The following is a 16,079-nucleotide window of genomic DNA, read 5'->3' as shown; positions in this document are numbered from 1 at the left end:
CATTTATTTCATCTAAATAATACAGCAGGACCCACCACTTGGGAAACACTGTGCTATTAAAGCAGCAGAGAATCCTGTGGCACCTTATAGACTAACAGACGTTTTGGAGCGTGAGCTTTCGTGGGTGCCTGCGTCTGACGAAGTGGGTATTCACCCACGAAAGCTCACGCTCCAAAACGTCTGTTAGTCTATAAGGTGCCACAGGATTCTCTGCTGCTTTTACACATCCAGACTAACACGGCTACCCCTCTGATACTGTGCTATTAAAAATTTGCTACTTAAAGTACCACTTTGGAGGAGAGGATTAGAATTCAAAATGACCTTGATAAGTTGGAAATTTGTTGGAAACCAACAAGATGAAATTCAGTAAAGACAAAGTACTACACTGAGGAAGGAAAAATAAAATGCACAATTACAAAATGAGGATAACTGGTTACGCAGAAAAAGATTTGAAGTATTAGTGGATCATAAATTAAATATAAGCCAAAAATGTGATGCGGTTGCAAAAAAAGCAAATATTCTGGAGTTTATTAACAGGAGCATCAAATGAAAGACATGGGAGGTGGCTGTTCCGCTCCACTTGACAATGGTAAGGCCTCACTTGGAGTATTGTGTCCAATTTTGGGAGGCATACTAAGAAAGATATGGAAAATCTTTCTATCTGTAAGGCTAGTCAAGTACTGGGACAGGTTTCCAAGGGAGGCTGAGGAATTCTCATCATTGGAGGATTTTAAGAATACACAAACCCTGTCAGGGATGGTCTGGTATAGTTGGTCCTGCCTTGGTATGGACTTGAAGACCTCTCAAGGTTCCTTCCAGTCCTACATTTCTGATTCATTCCATTAATGTACATTTATCATAGAAGTAATGGACTAGAATTGCTTTGTAATCAAAGCAGCTACCTAGCAACTAGTGCAGTATTCCTATACCTCCATGCACAATTTAACTCATGCTGTAGTGGTTGTAGTTTGCAGAAGTAACATTTAAGAAAATTATGCTGTTTGAGGAAAGTTAAGTTTAGCTCAAAAATAATAAAGGCAGCAATAGTAAAAGCCTATTTGAAATATCTTAAGTAAGGCTGATCCTTCTTTAGTTTTTAAAGATTAGCAATTCATATTGTATTTCGTGAAATATATTTTGGTTAAGCTGCTTTGTTCTGCCTGGGTGTCATGGCTATTTATAACTTTTTGCTGTTTCAGTGTAAATGCTGAATTGATGTAACATTACAAGGCAATCTTCATGAAGTGTTTACAAGTCAATTAGAAAACAAAACCATTTTTGCATATATTTTATTTAGTAGTTTACAGGCTATTTGATTTTCATGTTGGTAATATTTTTGTCTGTTACTGTGTTTACAGTGGCACATATAGCCACAACCAACTTCTTAAAACTGTACAAGTTTAAGGCAGCTGATGTAAATGAAAAACATTAAATACTACTTGCTATTAAGATAGAAAGTGATAGATCTTTGTAAGATTTCTAAGACTAGAGCAAAAACCTAAATTATGAACAATTTTTATTTATGAAATTGGTAGGGGATTACTACTTGAAGCCTAAGACTTTGTCAATCTTGTTAGGGGAAAGGTTAAAGCAGTGAACAATTTAGGTCAATTTCTGAAAAGGCCTATGGACCAATATTTTAGAATTCATTCCACCAAATCATGCACTGAAGTGAGGAAGCAGAAGAACACTCATCTACAGCTACATCAAAACATGCCATTGTCATTACACAATTAGCTCTATAAAAGATAGTGATAGACGTGATTTGGTGAGGAAGAGTTTGTCTTGTAGGGGGTAGAGGTGTTAATATTGTAAATACATCACCAACAATTATAATACATTCATATTAGTGCTATACAAGTATAATTTTTGCACCAAATTACTCCATCTGGAACTAAATATATCAAAATGGAATACATTGGAAAAATTGTGAGCCTGACAGCAAGCAAGTGAAATTTCATTGGCAAATACGGAATTTGTATGCAGTTGCAACAATTGAATGTACATGGTCTGTGTAACTGGACTCTGTGTATGTCCAGTGAATAGGGGGAGTGTACTTCTACTCTTTCTATGTAATGTCTTTCAGTGGGTGTTTGTGAATATAGCTTGAACAGTATTTTCAAAATAAACTGTTAAAATTCAAAATTCAGCTGAAGTGTTCTCAAGTGAAGGTTTTAAATGCTATTCTGTAGAAGAGGGGATTAAAGTGGTTTATGATTGCAAGGTTCCCACGATTCCTACTCTTTTATACTTATTTGTGTAATACTATTTGAATTCAAGACAATTGGTGTAGGTGCTGCAAGGAAAATATTACTCTAAGAGCACAGAACCATACTGTTCATTTTATATCAGATTATGCTAAAATAAAAAACGCTCCCTAAATATGTAAGAGATTTCTTCCGATTTGAAAAATTTTGTGGAAATCCATCCAATATACACAAAAAAATTAATTAACACCTTTAAACCAACTTTGTTGTAAGGGATGAGGTAAGTGGAAGTGATCTGTAATTTCTAATCCAAAACAGTGTGAATTTCATGAAAGAGAAACCATGAATTAGGGACAAAACAGTAAAGTTTCCATATTAGTATTAGAGAACGCACAGTAATTATGTGGTTTACATATAATGTAGTTCAGGGGTCAGCAACCTCTGGCACGCGGCTTGCCAGGGGGCCGGGCCAGTTTGTTTATCTGCCGTGTCAGCAGGTTTGGCGGACTGTGGCTCCCACTGGTTGCAGTTTGCCGTCCCAGGCCAATGGGGGAAGCGGGAAGTGGCGCGAGCCGAGGGATGTGCTGGCTGCGGCTTCCCACTGTCCCCATTGGCCTGGGACGGCGAACTGCAGCCAGTGGGAGCCGCGATCAGCCGCACCTGCCAACGCAGCAGATAAACAAACTGGCCCGGCCCGCCAGTTTGTTGCCGGTCCCTGATGTAGTTTGATTCTACAATTGCTAAAGTTCATCCTGAGTGGCTTGAAATACTCTGATGCTTCTTTTCTGACTAAGCAAGTAAGTTAGTGTATACATTACATTACCTGTTGCGAAAGTACAATTAAGAGAGAAAAAGATTCAATCTCAAAGAGTTCTAAAAATAGAAGACAGAACAGAATAAGAAAACTGTTGTTACCTCATCCTTTCTGCCAATGGAGATTTCATAAGTATGTAGCAGCTCTCTGAGGTTCTCCATCTGATTGTTCAGCTGTCTCACATGTGCAGCATATTTCTCTTTCTCTTGTCTCATTTCCAGCTTGTGATGTTCAATAAAAGTCATTTTCCATTTTCTGAGTTCAGTCAGAACATTTGTCTGAAAAGGGTAGCACTAATGAAACTTGGAAAATTATCCTCTCCAAGTCTTAATCCTAGAAGTATGGCAGCTAATCAGACATCAAAATTTACACTGAACCTTGCATGTACAACTTTGTTCAGTTACCAGACACACTGAGACATTTAATTATGATAACTTAAATACATTAATTATTAGACTAAAAGCATGTAAAAAAGGAGGCGGAGAATCAATGATCAATCTACTAAGAATATTTTATTTTGGTGCCACAACCAGCGACACTTGGAGAATTACCTGTACCATTTTAATCTAGCCAGTGGAGCCAACAAGGGAGAGGAGAGGAGCAAAGCCTGGGGGTTGGGTAACTGAGCACTACTAAGAGGAAGCCACTCCTACAGGGTATCCAGCTCCACTCTGAGCCAAACTCAAAGGAGTCCAGCAGAGCCCACTGATGTTACAAATTCCACTGAAAAAGGAGCCGCTCCTAACAAATCCAAAAGAACATGAATGTGCAGATGTTCAAAATATGACCCATTCTACTGTGACTGGAGTCTCATTCTGGTGTCAAGTGGGTGGAGCTTGCTTGCAGGTGGGAGCTGGAAGAATACAACTATTGCTCCACCAATTCCCATCTGATCTGTTTTTGATTGGCAGTTTTGATCCTGCCTGTACACACCCACAGAGCTTGAAATTTAAGGAGCTTTCTGGGACCACAGATACAGACACACTTATAGCTGCCACTCCATGAACAGAACTGATTCTTGGAGTGTTTAGTGTTCACTAGTCAAAGGCAAGTAGATTATTAGTCCATCTCTGGGCCAGTCCAGTAGGTTTTCAACTGTTTCCCAATGTAGTTAGATTATATTTTCTCCTGTACTTCTACCAATGCCACAATAGTAATCTGCTCAATATAAGGGGATTACATTTAGCACAAATTTAATACCTTAAGACTTCCACTCCAGAGATCAAGTATGCTTTCTATCTGGGTCACTTTTTCATCTGAAACACTTAACTCAGTCACTATAGTCTCATCAATCTCTCTTGGACCAGATGAGGACCCTTGTGAAGAAGTCTCTCCCGAACGAACAGGGCAAAGTCCTTCCATGTCTGCCTGCAAAGGTCCCTTTACCGGTGTTAAAACTAAAAATAGAACAAAAAGATTAAAAGTTGATTCTTTGAAGGGTTTAGCTGTTGTATATTCAGGAGGCAAGTCAGAAGCTGGGTATACAAAAGGCCTATGTCGCCAGAAGTCTTCCTTCTCTATGCACGTAAACCCTATTCAAAAGTATGTCTCTAAGGGTATTTCCACACTGCATCTGGGAGCATGCATCCCAGCCTAGGCAGATAGACATACTAACTCTGCTCAGACCAGCGCCGAAAATAGCAGCGTAACAGGGGGCAGCAGAAGTGGCAGCTCTGGTCAAGCCCCCCCCCCGCCCCCCGAGTACACACTCTTGCTCGGACATCCTAAGTACGTGCTTAGGCACCAAGCTACCCCCTTGCTAGACTGCTACTTTTGGCATGCTATGTCCACTCGAGCTGGGAAGCACACTCCCAGCTGCAGTGTAGACATATCCTAAGGGATGCACATCTGTAAAACAGCAGTTGGCTGATAAGTTTTACTCTCAAAAGAATGAACTATGCTTCCCAAGTCAAAGTACTGTTCCCTTTAAAACCAGAAACTTTCAAAGTCATTTGTGCCAAAACATAGCAGAAATGGTTTATGGACCAAGTGAATTTTCTAGTGTTGTGAAACTAACTTTATAAGGAAGCAGAAAGCGTCCCTCTACTTGAGGGACTTCTTTCAGGAAATCATGTCAAGTGGAGTCCATTTAAACGTTACCCCCTGACCATTTTCTGAATTGTTTCCCCAGGTTTCATAATACAGCAGAACCCTGTTTATGCAATCCAATTGGGACCGGGGCCAGATCGGATAATATACAATCGAGATAAACCAGAGAATGGCAAAGTGTAATGCTGTAGTGCCATCTAGCACCACAGGACAGACACCACCACCCCAGCCCATCCTGCCTTCTGGACCTGTGTGCACTGGTTTTCCATGTAGAGCCAGATAACGGAGGGTCAGATAAATGGGGTTCTACTGTATCTACATTAGGCTGTAAGCGCCTCAGGGTGGGGAGCATTGTATGTTTGCAATGTACAGTGTACTTGTATTTATACATTCAGGTACGTATATGGCCCTCCTCACCCACCGGTATCAACAGCACTTCATAAATAAATGAAACATTACACTGGATTCTCTGTGCCTCAATTCCCCAGCTGTAAATGGAAGAAGTAATGCTACCTTTCCGATACCCTTTGACTTGATCGCCTATTATGATTTTTAACTCTTTGGGGCAGGCAGTATCTTACTATGTGTTTGTACCATGCCTTAACACAATAGGTCCTGAGAGTTGAAGCTACAGATGCCACTGCAATACAGATAAATACATGCCAAGAAACTATTGGAGACAGACTGAAGATGAAGTAGGACTGGACTTTACTTAATTCAGGAAAGGCAAATATGCTTATACACAAAGAACAACTAAAATATGCAACAGATCCCCCAAGTTGACAATATGAAGATGAACAATATTTTTAAGAGCAATTAGAAAGCATATCCATTGGAAAATTTCTGCTGTTAGTGTTATATTTAGAACTGTGATGGGGGAGATCCCCACACTAGCCCTGCAAGACCAGAATAGGGCCAGGTGGGACCAATCAGCTAATTGACTGCAAAGAGGGGAGATTTAGACTGGAGGCAGTTAGAGAGAGGCTCACCTGTGCAGGAACAGGGAAGGCCTATAAAGACAGGTAGCAGGCTACAGACTGGGCTGCTAAGGAAATCAGGCAGTAATCACTCCCTGGGGAGAGGAGGAGGAGGGAAGAGATGGGGAACCAGAGTGTAAGAATCAGTCCAGGGAAGGAGCAGTGAGGGCAGAAAGAGGAAGTCTAGAACCACTGAGCTGAGAGTCCCTGGATTGGAACTCGGAGAAGAGGGCAGGCCTGGGTTTCCCTACTGAACATTGCATAGCATAGACCTGAGGCAGTGAATGGGAAAACTGCCTCGGACTGCTGATGGACTGTACCCTAGAAGGGGGAACGTGGAGGGACCCAGCTGGAGGGCTAAGTCACAAAGGAGACACTGAGGATCCTGGAGCAAAAGAGGAGCTGCAGACCAAAGGGTGTCTACCTCAAGTGCTAATCCCCACAGTGACTAAGGGGAGGCGTCAGTGTAGCAACAGTGGAGCACCCCCTGACAAGAACAAATTCTAATTTTTAAAAAGGTATTACAAAGCAGCCCTAGATAGAACGTCTCTTTTCTTGTACACAGGGAAAGCAGACGTCTCACACATTTGTGTTTTATTTTAGTATTCAACCTTTCTGAGAATGTGCATGTGTGTGTAGATAAAATTGCAAGATAACGTTGATTTCTGAAACTTAACATATAAAGGACATCATGTAATTTAAAAGTTGAGATGTTATAATTACAATCTGGCTGGGGAATATCATTTGGATTCAATATATTATTTGTACTGGAAGAGTTTTTGCTAACTCTGAAAGGACCTGTAGAAAGTCAGCATGGACAAGTAAAAGGTAACGTACACTGAACAGAAATATTTCATGGGGAGGAGAACACACAGTGACTATTATCAGTGCAATGATCCATTTAAGTTGCAACTGCAGTATGGGGAGGGGAGAATGCAAATAAGACAGCCAGGTTCTATTAAGGGAATAGAAAAAAGAATTACATCAGAACCTCAGACTTACTAACACCAGAGCTACAAACTAACCAGTCAACCACATACCTCATTTGGAACCAGAAGTATGCAATCAGGCAGCAACAGAGACAGAAAAAAACCCCAAAAAACAAGTACAGTACTGTTAAATGTAAACTACTAAAAAGAGGAAGGGAAAGCAACATTTTAATTCTGCACGGTAAAGTTTCAAAGCTTTATTAAGTAAATGTTCAGTTAGAAACTTCTGAAGAACATCTGTAACGTTTTGTTCAGAGTCATGAACATTTCAGAGTTACAAACAACTTCCATTCCCAAGGTGTTTGTGTGACAAAGTGGGAATGTTCTTGATGTGTTCTTTGAATGCTGAGTGGGGAGTGTTGACCTGGGAAGGTTGCAGGGGAGTTTTGAGGGGACTGTCTGCACTGGGGAAGGGAGGATACCTGAGCATGTAACATGAGAACCCAGGAGCGGGGTTGGAGGCCAGGTAACACCTCTGCTGGGTAAACTGGACAAGGGACACAAAGTCTGGGGGAGATGGCTGGAGGGAGTTTCAGTTTGGAGCTGACTGGGAAATGGAGAGGAGCGCCCCAACAAGGCTTGCGCTTCCTAAGGGAGCTGTGGCCTCCCTGGGGCTCCCAGATGGACCTAACTAAAGGGGGTCCTGTTGTCTGTACCGGCAAGACATGTTTTGGACTGTATTCCTCTCGTCTAAATACACCTTCTGTTTCACTGGCTGGCTGAGAGCCACGGTGAATCGCAGGAATGGAGCCACCTGCACACTTACCCCTCAAACAAGGCTGTGTTCTGTACAATATGTAAGAGCTGCAATTCCAACTGCCCTCAAGTTCAAAATCTAGTGGGGAAAAAAATCCTCCAAAAATTAGGGGAAGTTGGGTAAACAAGAATACAGAGAACTCCAGCCATTTAATATTGTATACAGTATAGGTGTACACTTCCCCCTTTGCAGGCAGTTAAAAAAAGTTAGTAAAATTCTCAAGACAGGGTTTTATGTCATAACACAACAATAGATAAAGACCAAATGGGAGCAGAGCAGTGCAAGAATTTTTGTTGAAGATCCCCCTTGCTATTTGCTCACCTTTAGTCTTCTGAAACGCCACTGGCGCTCAGAATGATGAGCTCTCTAGGGTAAACCAGGCACAAATATTTTCAGAACTGGGTTAAGATGACACTGGAGTAAAACCCTCTGACTGGGCTACACACCACTAGCATTCCTAGCACTGGTATCTTCACTGGTGCTAAATCAACAGTGGGAGAACATCTGAAAATACCTAACATATAGACAAAGGCTATGAACAAGTAGGATAATTTCCAAAAGAGTTTGGCCCTATTCAAGGTATTGAAATATGTCTTAAGTCTCTTAGCTTATGATAAAGAAAACTCATAGAGAACTAAAAATTAATAGTAGCTTAGGTACAAGTGATCATAACTTGATCGTATATAATATGCAAGCAGAATAAAGCCCAGACCAGTATATACCGGTATATATATACACTTGTTAATATAGCCAATTTCACAAAGCTGAAAACAATTATGAGCCAAATCCTCTGAAGAAGAATTTAAATCTGAAACAAATGTGAGTAAGCAGGAATCATTTAACACTCTATTAGATGCATGCCCCCTCACCCTCGCTCCCCCCCCCCCAATCACAAACCACAATCAAGGGAGAAGGCTGTACTCATTTAAAAAAAAACCAACCTGGTTCAGAGGGGAAGTGAAGGCAGCTGTAAAATAAATATATACAAAAATACATGAAAGAAAGAGGAAGTTGATAGTGATGAATATAAATCAGAAGTTAGGAATTCTAGAAAATTGAAAAAGGAAGCCTAGCGGATAAAGACAAAAGAAGTTTTTGAAATATATTAGGAACAAAAAGAACCCCAACAATGGTATTGGTCCATTACTATATGGAAATGGTAGAATCATAAATAATAATAATGCAGAAAAGTCAGAAGGGTTTAATAAATATTTGTCCTACATTTTTGGGGGGAAAAACAGATTATCATCATCACCATATGGTGAGAATATATCCTCTTCCCATTCCACTAGTATATCTGCAGGATGGTAAACAGATGCTAGTAGAGTTAGACATTTTAAAATCAGCTGGTCTGGATAACTTGCATTCAAGAGTTTTTAAGAGAGCTGGCTGAGGAGCTCGGACTGTTAATTTGATTTTCAGTAAGACTTGGAGCACTGGGAAAGTTCCAGAAGACTGGAAGAAAGCTAATGTTGTGCGAATTTTTTTAAAAGGTTAAAAAGATGACCCAGGTAATTATAAGTCTGTCAGTCCAAAATCAATTCTGGACAAGATAATGGAGCAGCTGATACCAGACTCGATTAATACAGAACTAAAGGAGGGTAATGTAATTAATGCAAATTGTCACAGGTTCATGGAAAACCGATCCTGTCAAACTAACTTTATTTTTTTGAGATGGGATGACCAGTTTGGCTGATAGAAATAATAGTTTTCATATAATATACTTAGACTTCTGTAAGGCATTTGACTTGGTACTGTATGACATTTTGATTTAAAAAAACTAGAATATATAATGAACATGTGGGCACCTTTAATGGATTAAAACTGGCTAACTGATTTGTCTCAACGTAACTGTAAATGGGGAACCATCTTTGAGCGAGTCTATTTCCAATGGGGTCCAGCAGAGATCTGTTTTTGGTCCTACCCTATTTAACATTTTTATCAAATGATGTGGAGGAAAACAAAAAATCACTGATAAACTTTACAGATGACACAAAAATTGGGGGAGTGGTAAATAATGAACAGGACAGGGCACTGACTCAGAGCAATCTGGATTGCCTGGTAAACTGAACGCAAGCAAACAATATGTTTTATAACATGATGAAAGGTAAATCTGTACATCTAGGAACAAAGAATGTAGGCCACACTTACAGTATGTAGGACTATTTTGGGAAGCAGTGACCCTGAAAAAGATTTGGGGTGATGGAGGATAAAGCAGCTGAACATGAGCGCTCACTGTGATGCTGTGGCCAGAAGGGCTGATGCGATCCTTGGATGTATAAACAGGGGAATTTCGAGTAGGAATAAGGTTATTTTTACCTCTGTATTTGGCACTGGTGTGACTGCTGCTGGAATATTGTTTCTAGTTCCAGTGTCAAAAATTCAAGAAGGATGTTGGAAACTGGAGAGGATTCAGGAAGACCCATGAGAATGATTAAAGAACTAGAAAACATGCCTTACAGTGATAAGCTAAATAGATTGAGCTCCTTGAATCTAACAAAGAGATGGTTAAGGAGTGACTTGATTAGCCTATAAGTACCTCCCTGGGGAACAAATATTTAATAATGAGTTCTTCACACTAGCTGAGAAATTTATATCACAATCAATGGCTAGAAGTTGAACCTACACAAATTTAGACAGGAAATAAGGGATATATTTTTGATGGTGTGAGTAATTAACTTGGAACAATTTACCAAGGGTCATGGTGGATTCTCCATCATTGAATTTTTAAATCAAAATTGGATATTTTTCTAAGAGAGACATTCTAGAAATTGTTTTAGGAAAGTTCTATGCCCTGTGTTATATGGGGTCAGACTACATGATCTTAATGGTTCCCTCTGGCCTTGGAATCTATATAGTCTTGCTTCTTCACATAAACTGCATGGGAATAGAAAGATTGTCAGGTAAATAAATCAGAAGGCTTTCCAGGGGAAAGATATAATGTCAGCTTATGCTTGTGGGTTGTTTTTTGTTTCGTTTTTTTAAAAAAGACCTATGAAAGGAGGATCAACAAGCACCAAAAATAAGTGAAATGTATCAGTTGAAATAACCACAAACTTTAGAGATGGCATAAGAAATAGTCCCCAGCAGACTCTAATAGTGGAAAGTTGAGTCTAGTAAGAGTTATGCTTAAGTCTGCTGAGGCGGAGGAATTCCATATCCAAGTATAAAGAGAAATCATCCCCTTAAGGAATCATTTAACTGTAGAACGTACAGAAATTGAAGATCCTTTAATTGGGTGGGGTGATGGGTGAACTGCTACTCAACAAATGAGCCTAAATCATTGCAACAGATAAACCATACATCTTTAGAGGTATTAAATGATCCAGGATAAATTGAATGGAGCATAGCTGAGAGGCTACATTTTGCCTATAGCTCGTCTAGAAAAATGTTTCCATTTTAAAGTTCAGAACAAATTACTATCAAATTATGAACTCAAAATTTTTTAAATTACACAAAAAAATGTTAGTTCACTACCAATGAGGACTGACGAGAAGTAAAGGTGAATCTTTTTTCTCTAAAGAACCTAAAGTTTCTTTAGTTCCCTTTTCAATTTGTCAGTTTTAATTGAACCATGAAAGAAAATATTGTTTATCTGGAAATATTTAGTCTAAAAGTCAGTTTTTCCTTTCTTACCTGACAATTTAGTAGCTCAGGTTCTATGTTTAGACAGCAAGAATACCCACTCAAACTAAAGCAGAGCTTCCAATTCAATTCTACACTGTTAAGCACTCAGATACAGAGTTGATGAGCACAGTATAAAAAAACAACTTTAAATAGTCAGGTTATAAATCGTAACAAGAGAAACAGAATCCTGAGCGCTGACCTCGGATGCAAGATTATTTTTAACTTATGAACCTTTTTAGAAGGATAGCTTGCAGCGAGAAAACATCTCTCAGTTTCTTATTTGGTTATTAAGCTTGTCCTTCACAAGGTTTTGGCTGTTTTATACTAGAAATACCAGTGTAACCAGTCTGTTTTGCCTGACTGAACATAAATGCGTATTTGTGGTGTATACAGTAGCTTTAAAGATTCTCAGTATTCTCTTCAGACAGACAGCCTGTTGAGCTTCCTATAATACACTCTGCAAAAAAGTAGGAGCAATCAAACAAACTGCTGCTGTCTAGGGGCCCTGATTCTGTTACCTTTACTTATACCAAGTATTATCATACTCCAAAAATAATCCTGTTAAGAGCAAGGTACTGAACTTGAAGAGGATGTCAGCATCCAGCACAACATTTGTTCAATTCTGAAGAAAATCATACGATGAACCAGAAAACTGTATCCATGGAGACTGATTTCAATGTAGTTGGAACTGAAATCTCTAGTTAACACCAGCAGTATTTTTGGACTGGGATTTGCAATGTAATATTGTTCCAAACTGGTACAAAATTGTGACTTTTTCCATTTACCTTCACAGGCTCAGCAACTCGGGGGTTTCCAGCAACTTGTTCTAGAACTGTCCTAGAATTCTAGAGTTTTACAATTGTGTTTGAATCCTATTGACTCACATCATCGTGTTAATACCAGCTAGCTCACTCTTAGTGCTTTTTATCCATAGATATCAAAATGCTTTCCAATGGGGATGAGTCTCATTACCCTCATTTTACAGAAGGAGAAACTCAAAGATACATAAAACTAACCAATTATAATTAATGTTTCCCCCACGAACTACATTCTTTGTGCTGGGAGATTTGAAGCCCAGAGAAAAATTCTTTTGAATTCAAATAATTTGTATCATAGTGGATTCTAATGCCAAATGCATCTGCTCTCACTTTAGAAGGAGTTGGACAACATGGAACTCTATGACTAAGGATACAAATTGGTCACAGAGGTCATATATTCTGTGACTTCAACAGATCTATGACTTCTTTGGCTCCAGTTGTCAGCATTGGGCATGTTACTGCTTATTACACAACACTGACACACTTCCCATACAGGACACACAGGCTACATCTACACTACTGCAGTAAGTCGACCTATGCTACACAACTCCAGCTACATGAATGATGTAGCTGGAGTTGACATACCTTAGGTCGAATTACCAAGGGGGGTCAACTGAAGAGCGATCTGCTGACAATTTGGTGGGTCTTCAGTAGACCCGCTAAATCGACCATCCGTGGATTGATCTCAGAGCGTTGATCCCAGCTGTAGTGTAGATGTAGCCACAAGCATTCTCATCACCTCTTCTCATCCCAGAGAGGTCACTTCATGCTCATGCACATAAGCTTCATAAGTACAGAACTACAGAGAGACTGCATTTGAACCTTTCCATGACAGTATTAATTTTTCTCAAATATGAGTTTTCAAATTCCTTGTCTGTCTGTATTTCAGTATCACTTCCCACTCCTGTGCTCTTATCGGGGTAAAAACCTGCCTTCTACCCCTTCCCACAGAGTTTCTTATGTTCAAATAATCCACTGTGGTTGTGCTGCACTGGGGAGAAGTTTTGGAGATGATGCACTAATGGCTCAGCTCAGAAGATGACTCAGCTCCTCTTATAAATGAACAACCATTTCTTCAAGTGGCATTTGTGTGTTTGGAAGGGAGCGGGAGAGTAGGAGCAAGGGTGTTGTTGGCCAGAGTGCATGAATGTGGCTTTCACAACACAGATTAAGTGGCCAAACCTCTGTGGCAGGAGAAGTACAAGGGACACAGCTGCTACTGCTGCCTTGAAAACATTGATTTATGGCCTGAAACATCCAAAAGAACTGTTAAATTGTTACTACTTGAAAATTAAAAAAACTAAACAAAAAAAGCCATTTTAAAAATTAAACTAGTCAAACATTGTGTACACCCAGCAGATTCCTATTGATAAAAAATGCATCTTAATAAATGCTCTCCATGTTGGAGCATCTTTTCACATAAAGCAAAGCTTTGTGTCTTGTCTAATCTTATGATGCTTATCATTCTTCCTCAAACTGCTCTTACAAAAGCTCTCTAACATGAAAAGCTACGTTCTTAGGAAAAATTAGTACAGTATGTTATTAATAAGATGAAAGGGAAAGTTATCCAAGGTACTTTGAAGTAATACATAGCACTGGTTTCTTAGGTTTAAAGTTGTCAGTTCAAAGACATCAGTGGAAGGGTATTAACAAGTGGCAATACTTGGTCATTGGCATCAGAGAAAATCATATATTCTCATGGATGTAAGTGAAAAGGAGACTCTTATTTTGGTGTCATTTGCTAGTATCTTCATTTCTTAAGAGAAGAACATATAATCTCATAGTATGTGTGATGTTGCAGTCTATATGATTTTATAAAAATGATAATGAGTGAATATAATGTAACTGGAATATGCTTCATGCAAAAGGTCTCTTGTGAAGTATTATTACAAAGCTTATTGTCTACTGAGTGTGGTCATCTATTTGTATAAAGGTATCACTCTTGTATCTGAAACTAGAAATATGAAATATAACTCTGAGGGCCTCTTGTAATTATGCAAACTGTGGGCCATTAATGGTGGTTTGAAATCTTAATGGCTCTCATCAACCAGACAATTGACTGGATGGTTCTGTTTGCAGGCAAGCCTTCCTGTGAGTCAGGCTGCGAGGAATGAAGGCTTGGGGTCTTACAGTGACATGTGATCATGTCACATGAACTGGAATCCATCTTCAGCCTGGTGCTTTTCCAGCGAGGGGGGATGGAAACCCAGAGGGACAAAGGATTCTCACCTTATGCAAAAGATATATAAATGGGTGGAACAGAACAGAGAAAGGGACATCATGAAGAATCCCCTACGTACCACCTGAACTGGAACAAGAGCTGTACCAGGGGAAAGAATTGTGCCTAGGCCTGGAAGGTGTCCAGTTTGAGGAAAAAAAACTTACTGAAGCATCTCTGAGGGTGAGATTATCTGTATTCAGTTTGATTAGACATAGATTTGCGCGTTTTATTTTATTTTGCTTGCTGACTTATTTTGTTCTGTTTGTTACTACTTAGAACCACTTAAATCCTACTTTCTGTATTTAACAAAACCACTTTTTACTTATTAATTAACTCAGAGTATGTGTTAATATCTGCGGGAGCAAACAACTGTTATAGTGTTATAGAGGGCGAACAATTTATGAGTTTATCCTGTATAATCTTTATACAGGGTAAAACAGATTTATTTAGGTTTAGATCTCATTGGGAGTTGGGTATCTGAGTGTTAAAGACAGGAACACTTCTGTTAGCTGCTTTCAGGTAAAGCTCCAGCTTTGGGGCAAGTAATTCAGACACTGGGTCTCTGTTGGAGCAGACGGGAGCGTCTGGCTCAGCAAGACAGGGTGCTAGGGTCCTGGGTTGTCAGGGAAGGTAGGGCTAGAACTAGTCTGGCACATCAGGTGGCAGCTCCCGAGAGGGTTTCTGTGATCCAACCTGCCACAGTATGTATTTGAAAAAAATTGAAAATACTTGTACTTAATGCGGACCATCTCTTAATAGAGTGCGCTTTGTGGACCATCTCCCCTCCCATTCCATATTGGAAAATAGCCCTATGGAAACTATGGCAATCACCTACAGGAAAATGAAAACTATTTATGCATTTTTAGTTCTTTGTTGTGATTTAGCAACTAGAAATTAAGAGAACCACCTGTCATAAACAGATAGCTAAGGGTTAATGTCTCTTTCACCTGGAAAGGGTTAACAAACAACACCTGACCAGAGGACCAATCAGGAAACAATGGCAATCACCTACAGGAAAATGAAAACTATTTATGCATTTTTAGTTCTTTGTTGTGATTTAGCAACTAGAAATTAAGAGAACCACCTGTCATAAACAGATAGCTAAGGGTTAATGTCTCTTTCACCTGGAAAGGGTTAACAAACAACACCTGACCAGAGGACCAATCAGGAAACAAAATACTTTCAAATCTCAAGGGAGGGAAGCCTTTGTTTGTGGCTTTTTGGGTTTGGCTTTGTTCTCTCAGGGTCCTGGACAGGACTAGAGATGAAACCAGGTTTCTGCAATCTCCCTTCTACAGTCTCTTATCTATTCAGAATAGTGAGTAAGTAAAAAGGCGGTTATAGTCTTTTTATTTGTTTTTTCTTTATGTGCAAATGTGTAGTTGGCTGGAAATATTTTAAATTGTATTTTTCCTGGATAAGGCTGTTTATCCATTTGTTATAAGCTAAAAGACCCTGTAATATTTCATCTTAATTACAGAGACAATTTTTATGTTTTTTCTTTCTTTTTATTAAAAGTTTGCTTTTTAAGACCTGTTTGATTTTTTTCCTAGTTAAGGCTCAAGGGGATTGAGTCTGTGCTCACCAGGGAATTGGTGGGGGAGAAGGGGAAATTCCTCT

General features: G+C 39.5%; 1 protein-coding gene across 5 annotated transcripts in view; it reads right to left on the bottom strand.

Moving 5' to 3' along the window:
• POC5 (POC5 centriolar protein) overlaps nt 1–16,079 on the bottom strand; it is a 41,845-nt gene that overhangs the window by 13,659 nt on the left and 12,107 nt on the right. For all 5 annotated transcript variants that reach the window (XM_032765745.2, XM_032765741.1, XM_075067004.1 and 2 more), the window contains 2 exons: nt 4,222–4,418; nt 3,123–3,299 (listed from right to left, as the gene is read on the bottom strand). In XM_032765745.2, coding sequence (XP_032621636.1) covers nt 3,123–3,299; nt 4,222–4,418 — 374 coding nt within the window. The remainder of the gene's footprint in view (nt 1–3,122; nt 3,300–4,221; nt 4,419–16,079) is intronic.

The sequence above is a fragment of the Chelonoidis abingdonii genome, chromosome 6 (genome assembly GCF_003597395.2).
Source record: "Chelonoidis abingdonii isolate Lonesome George chromosome 6, CheloAbing_2.0, whole genome shotgun sequence".
In the NCBI taxonomy this organism is placed as follows: domain Eukaryota; kingdom Metazoa; phylum Chordata; order Testudines; family Testudinidae; genus Chelonoidis; species Chelonoidis abingdonii.
The sequence above is the reverse complement of the archived record's forward strand: the minus strand, read 5'-3'. Positions and strand labels throughout refer to the sequence as shown.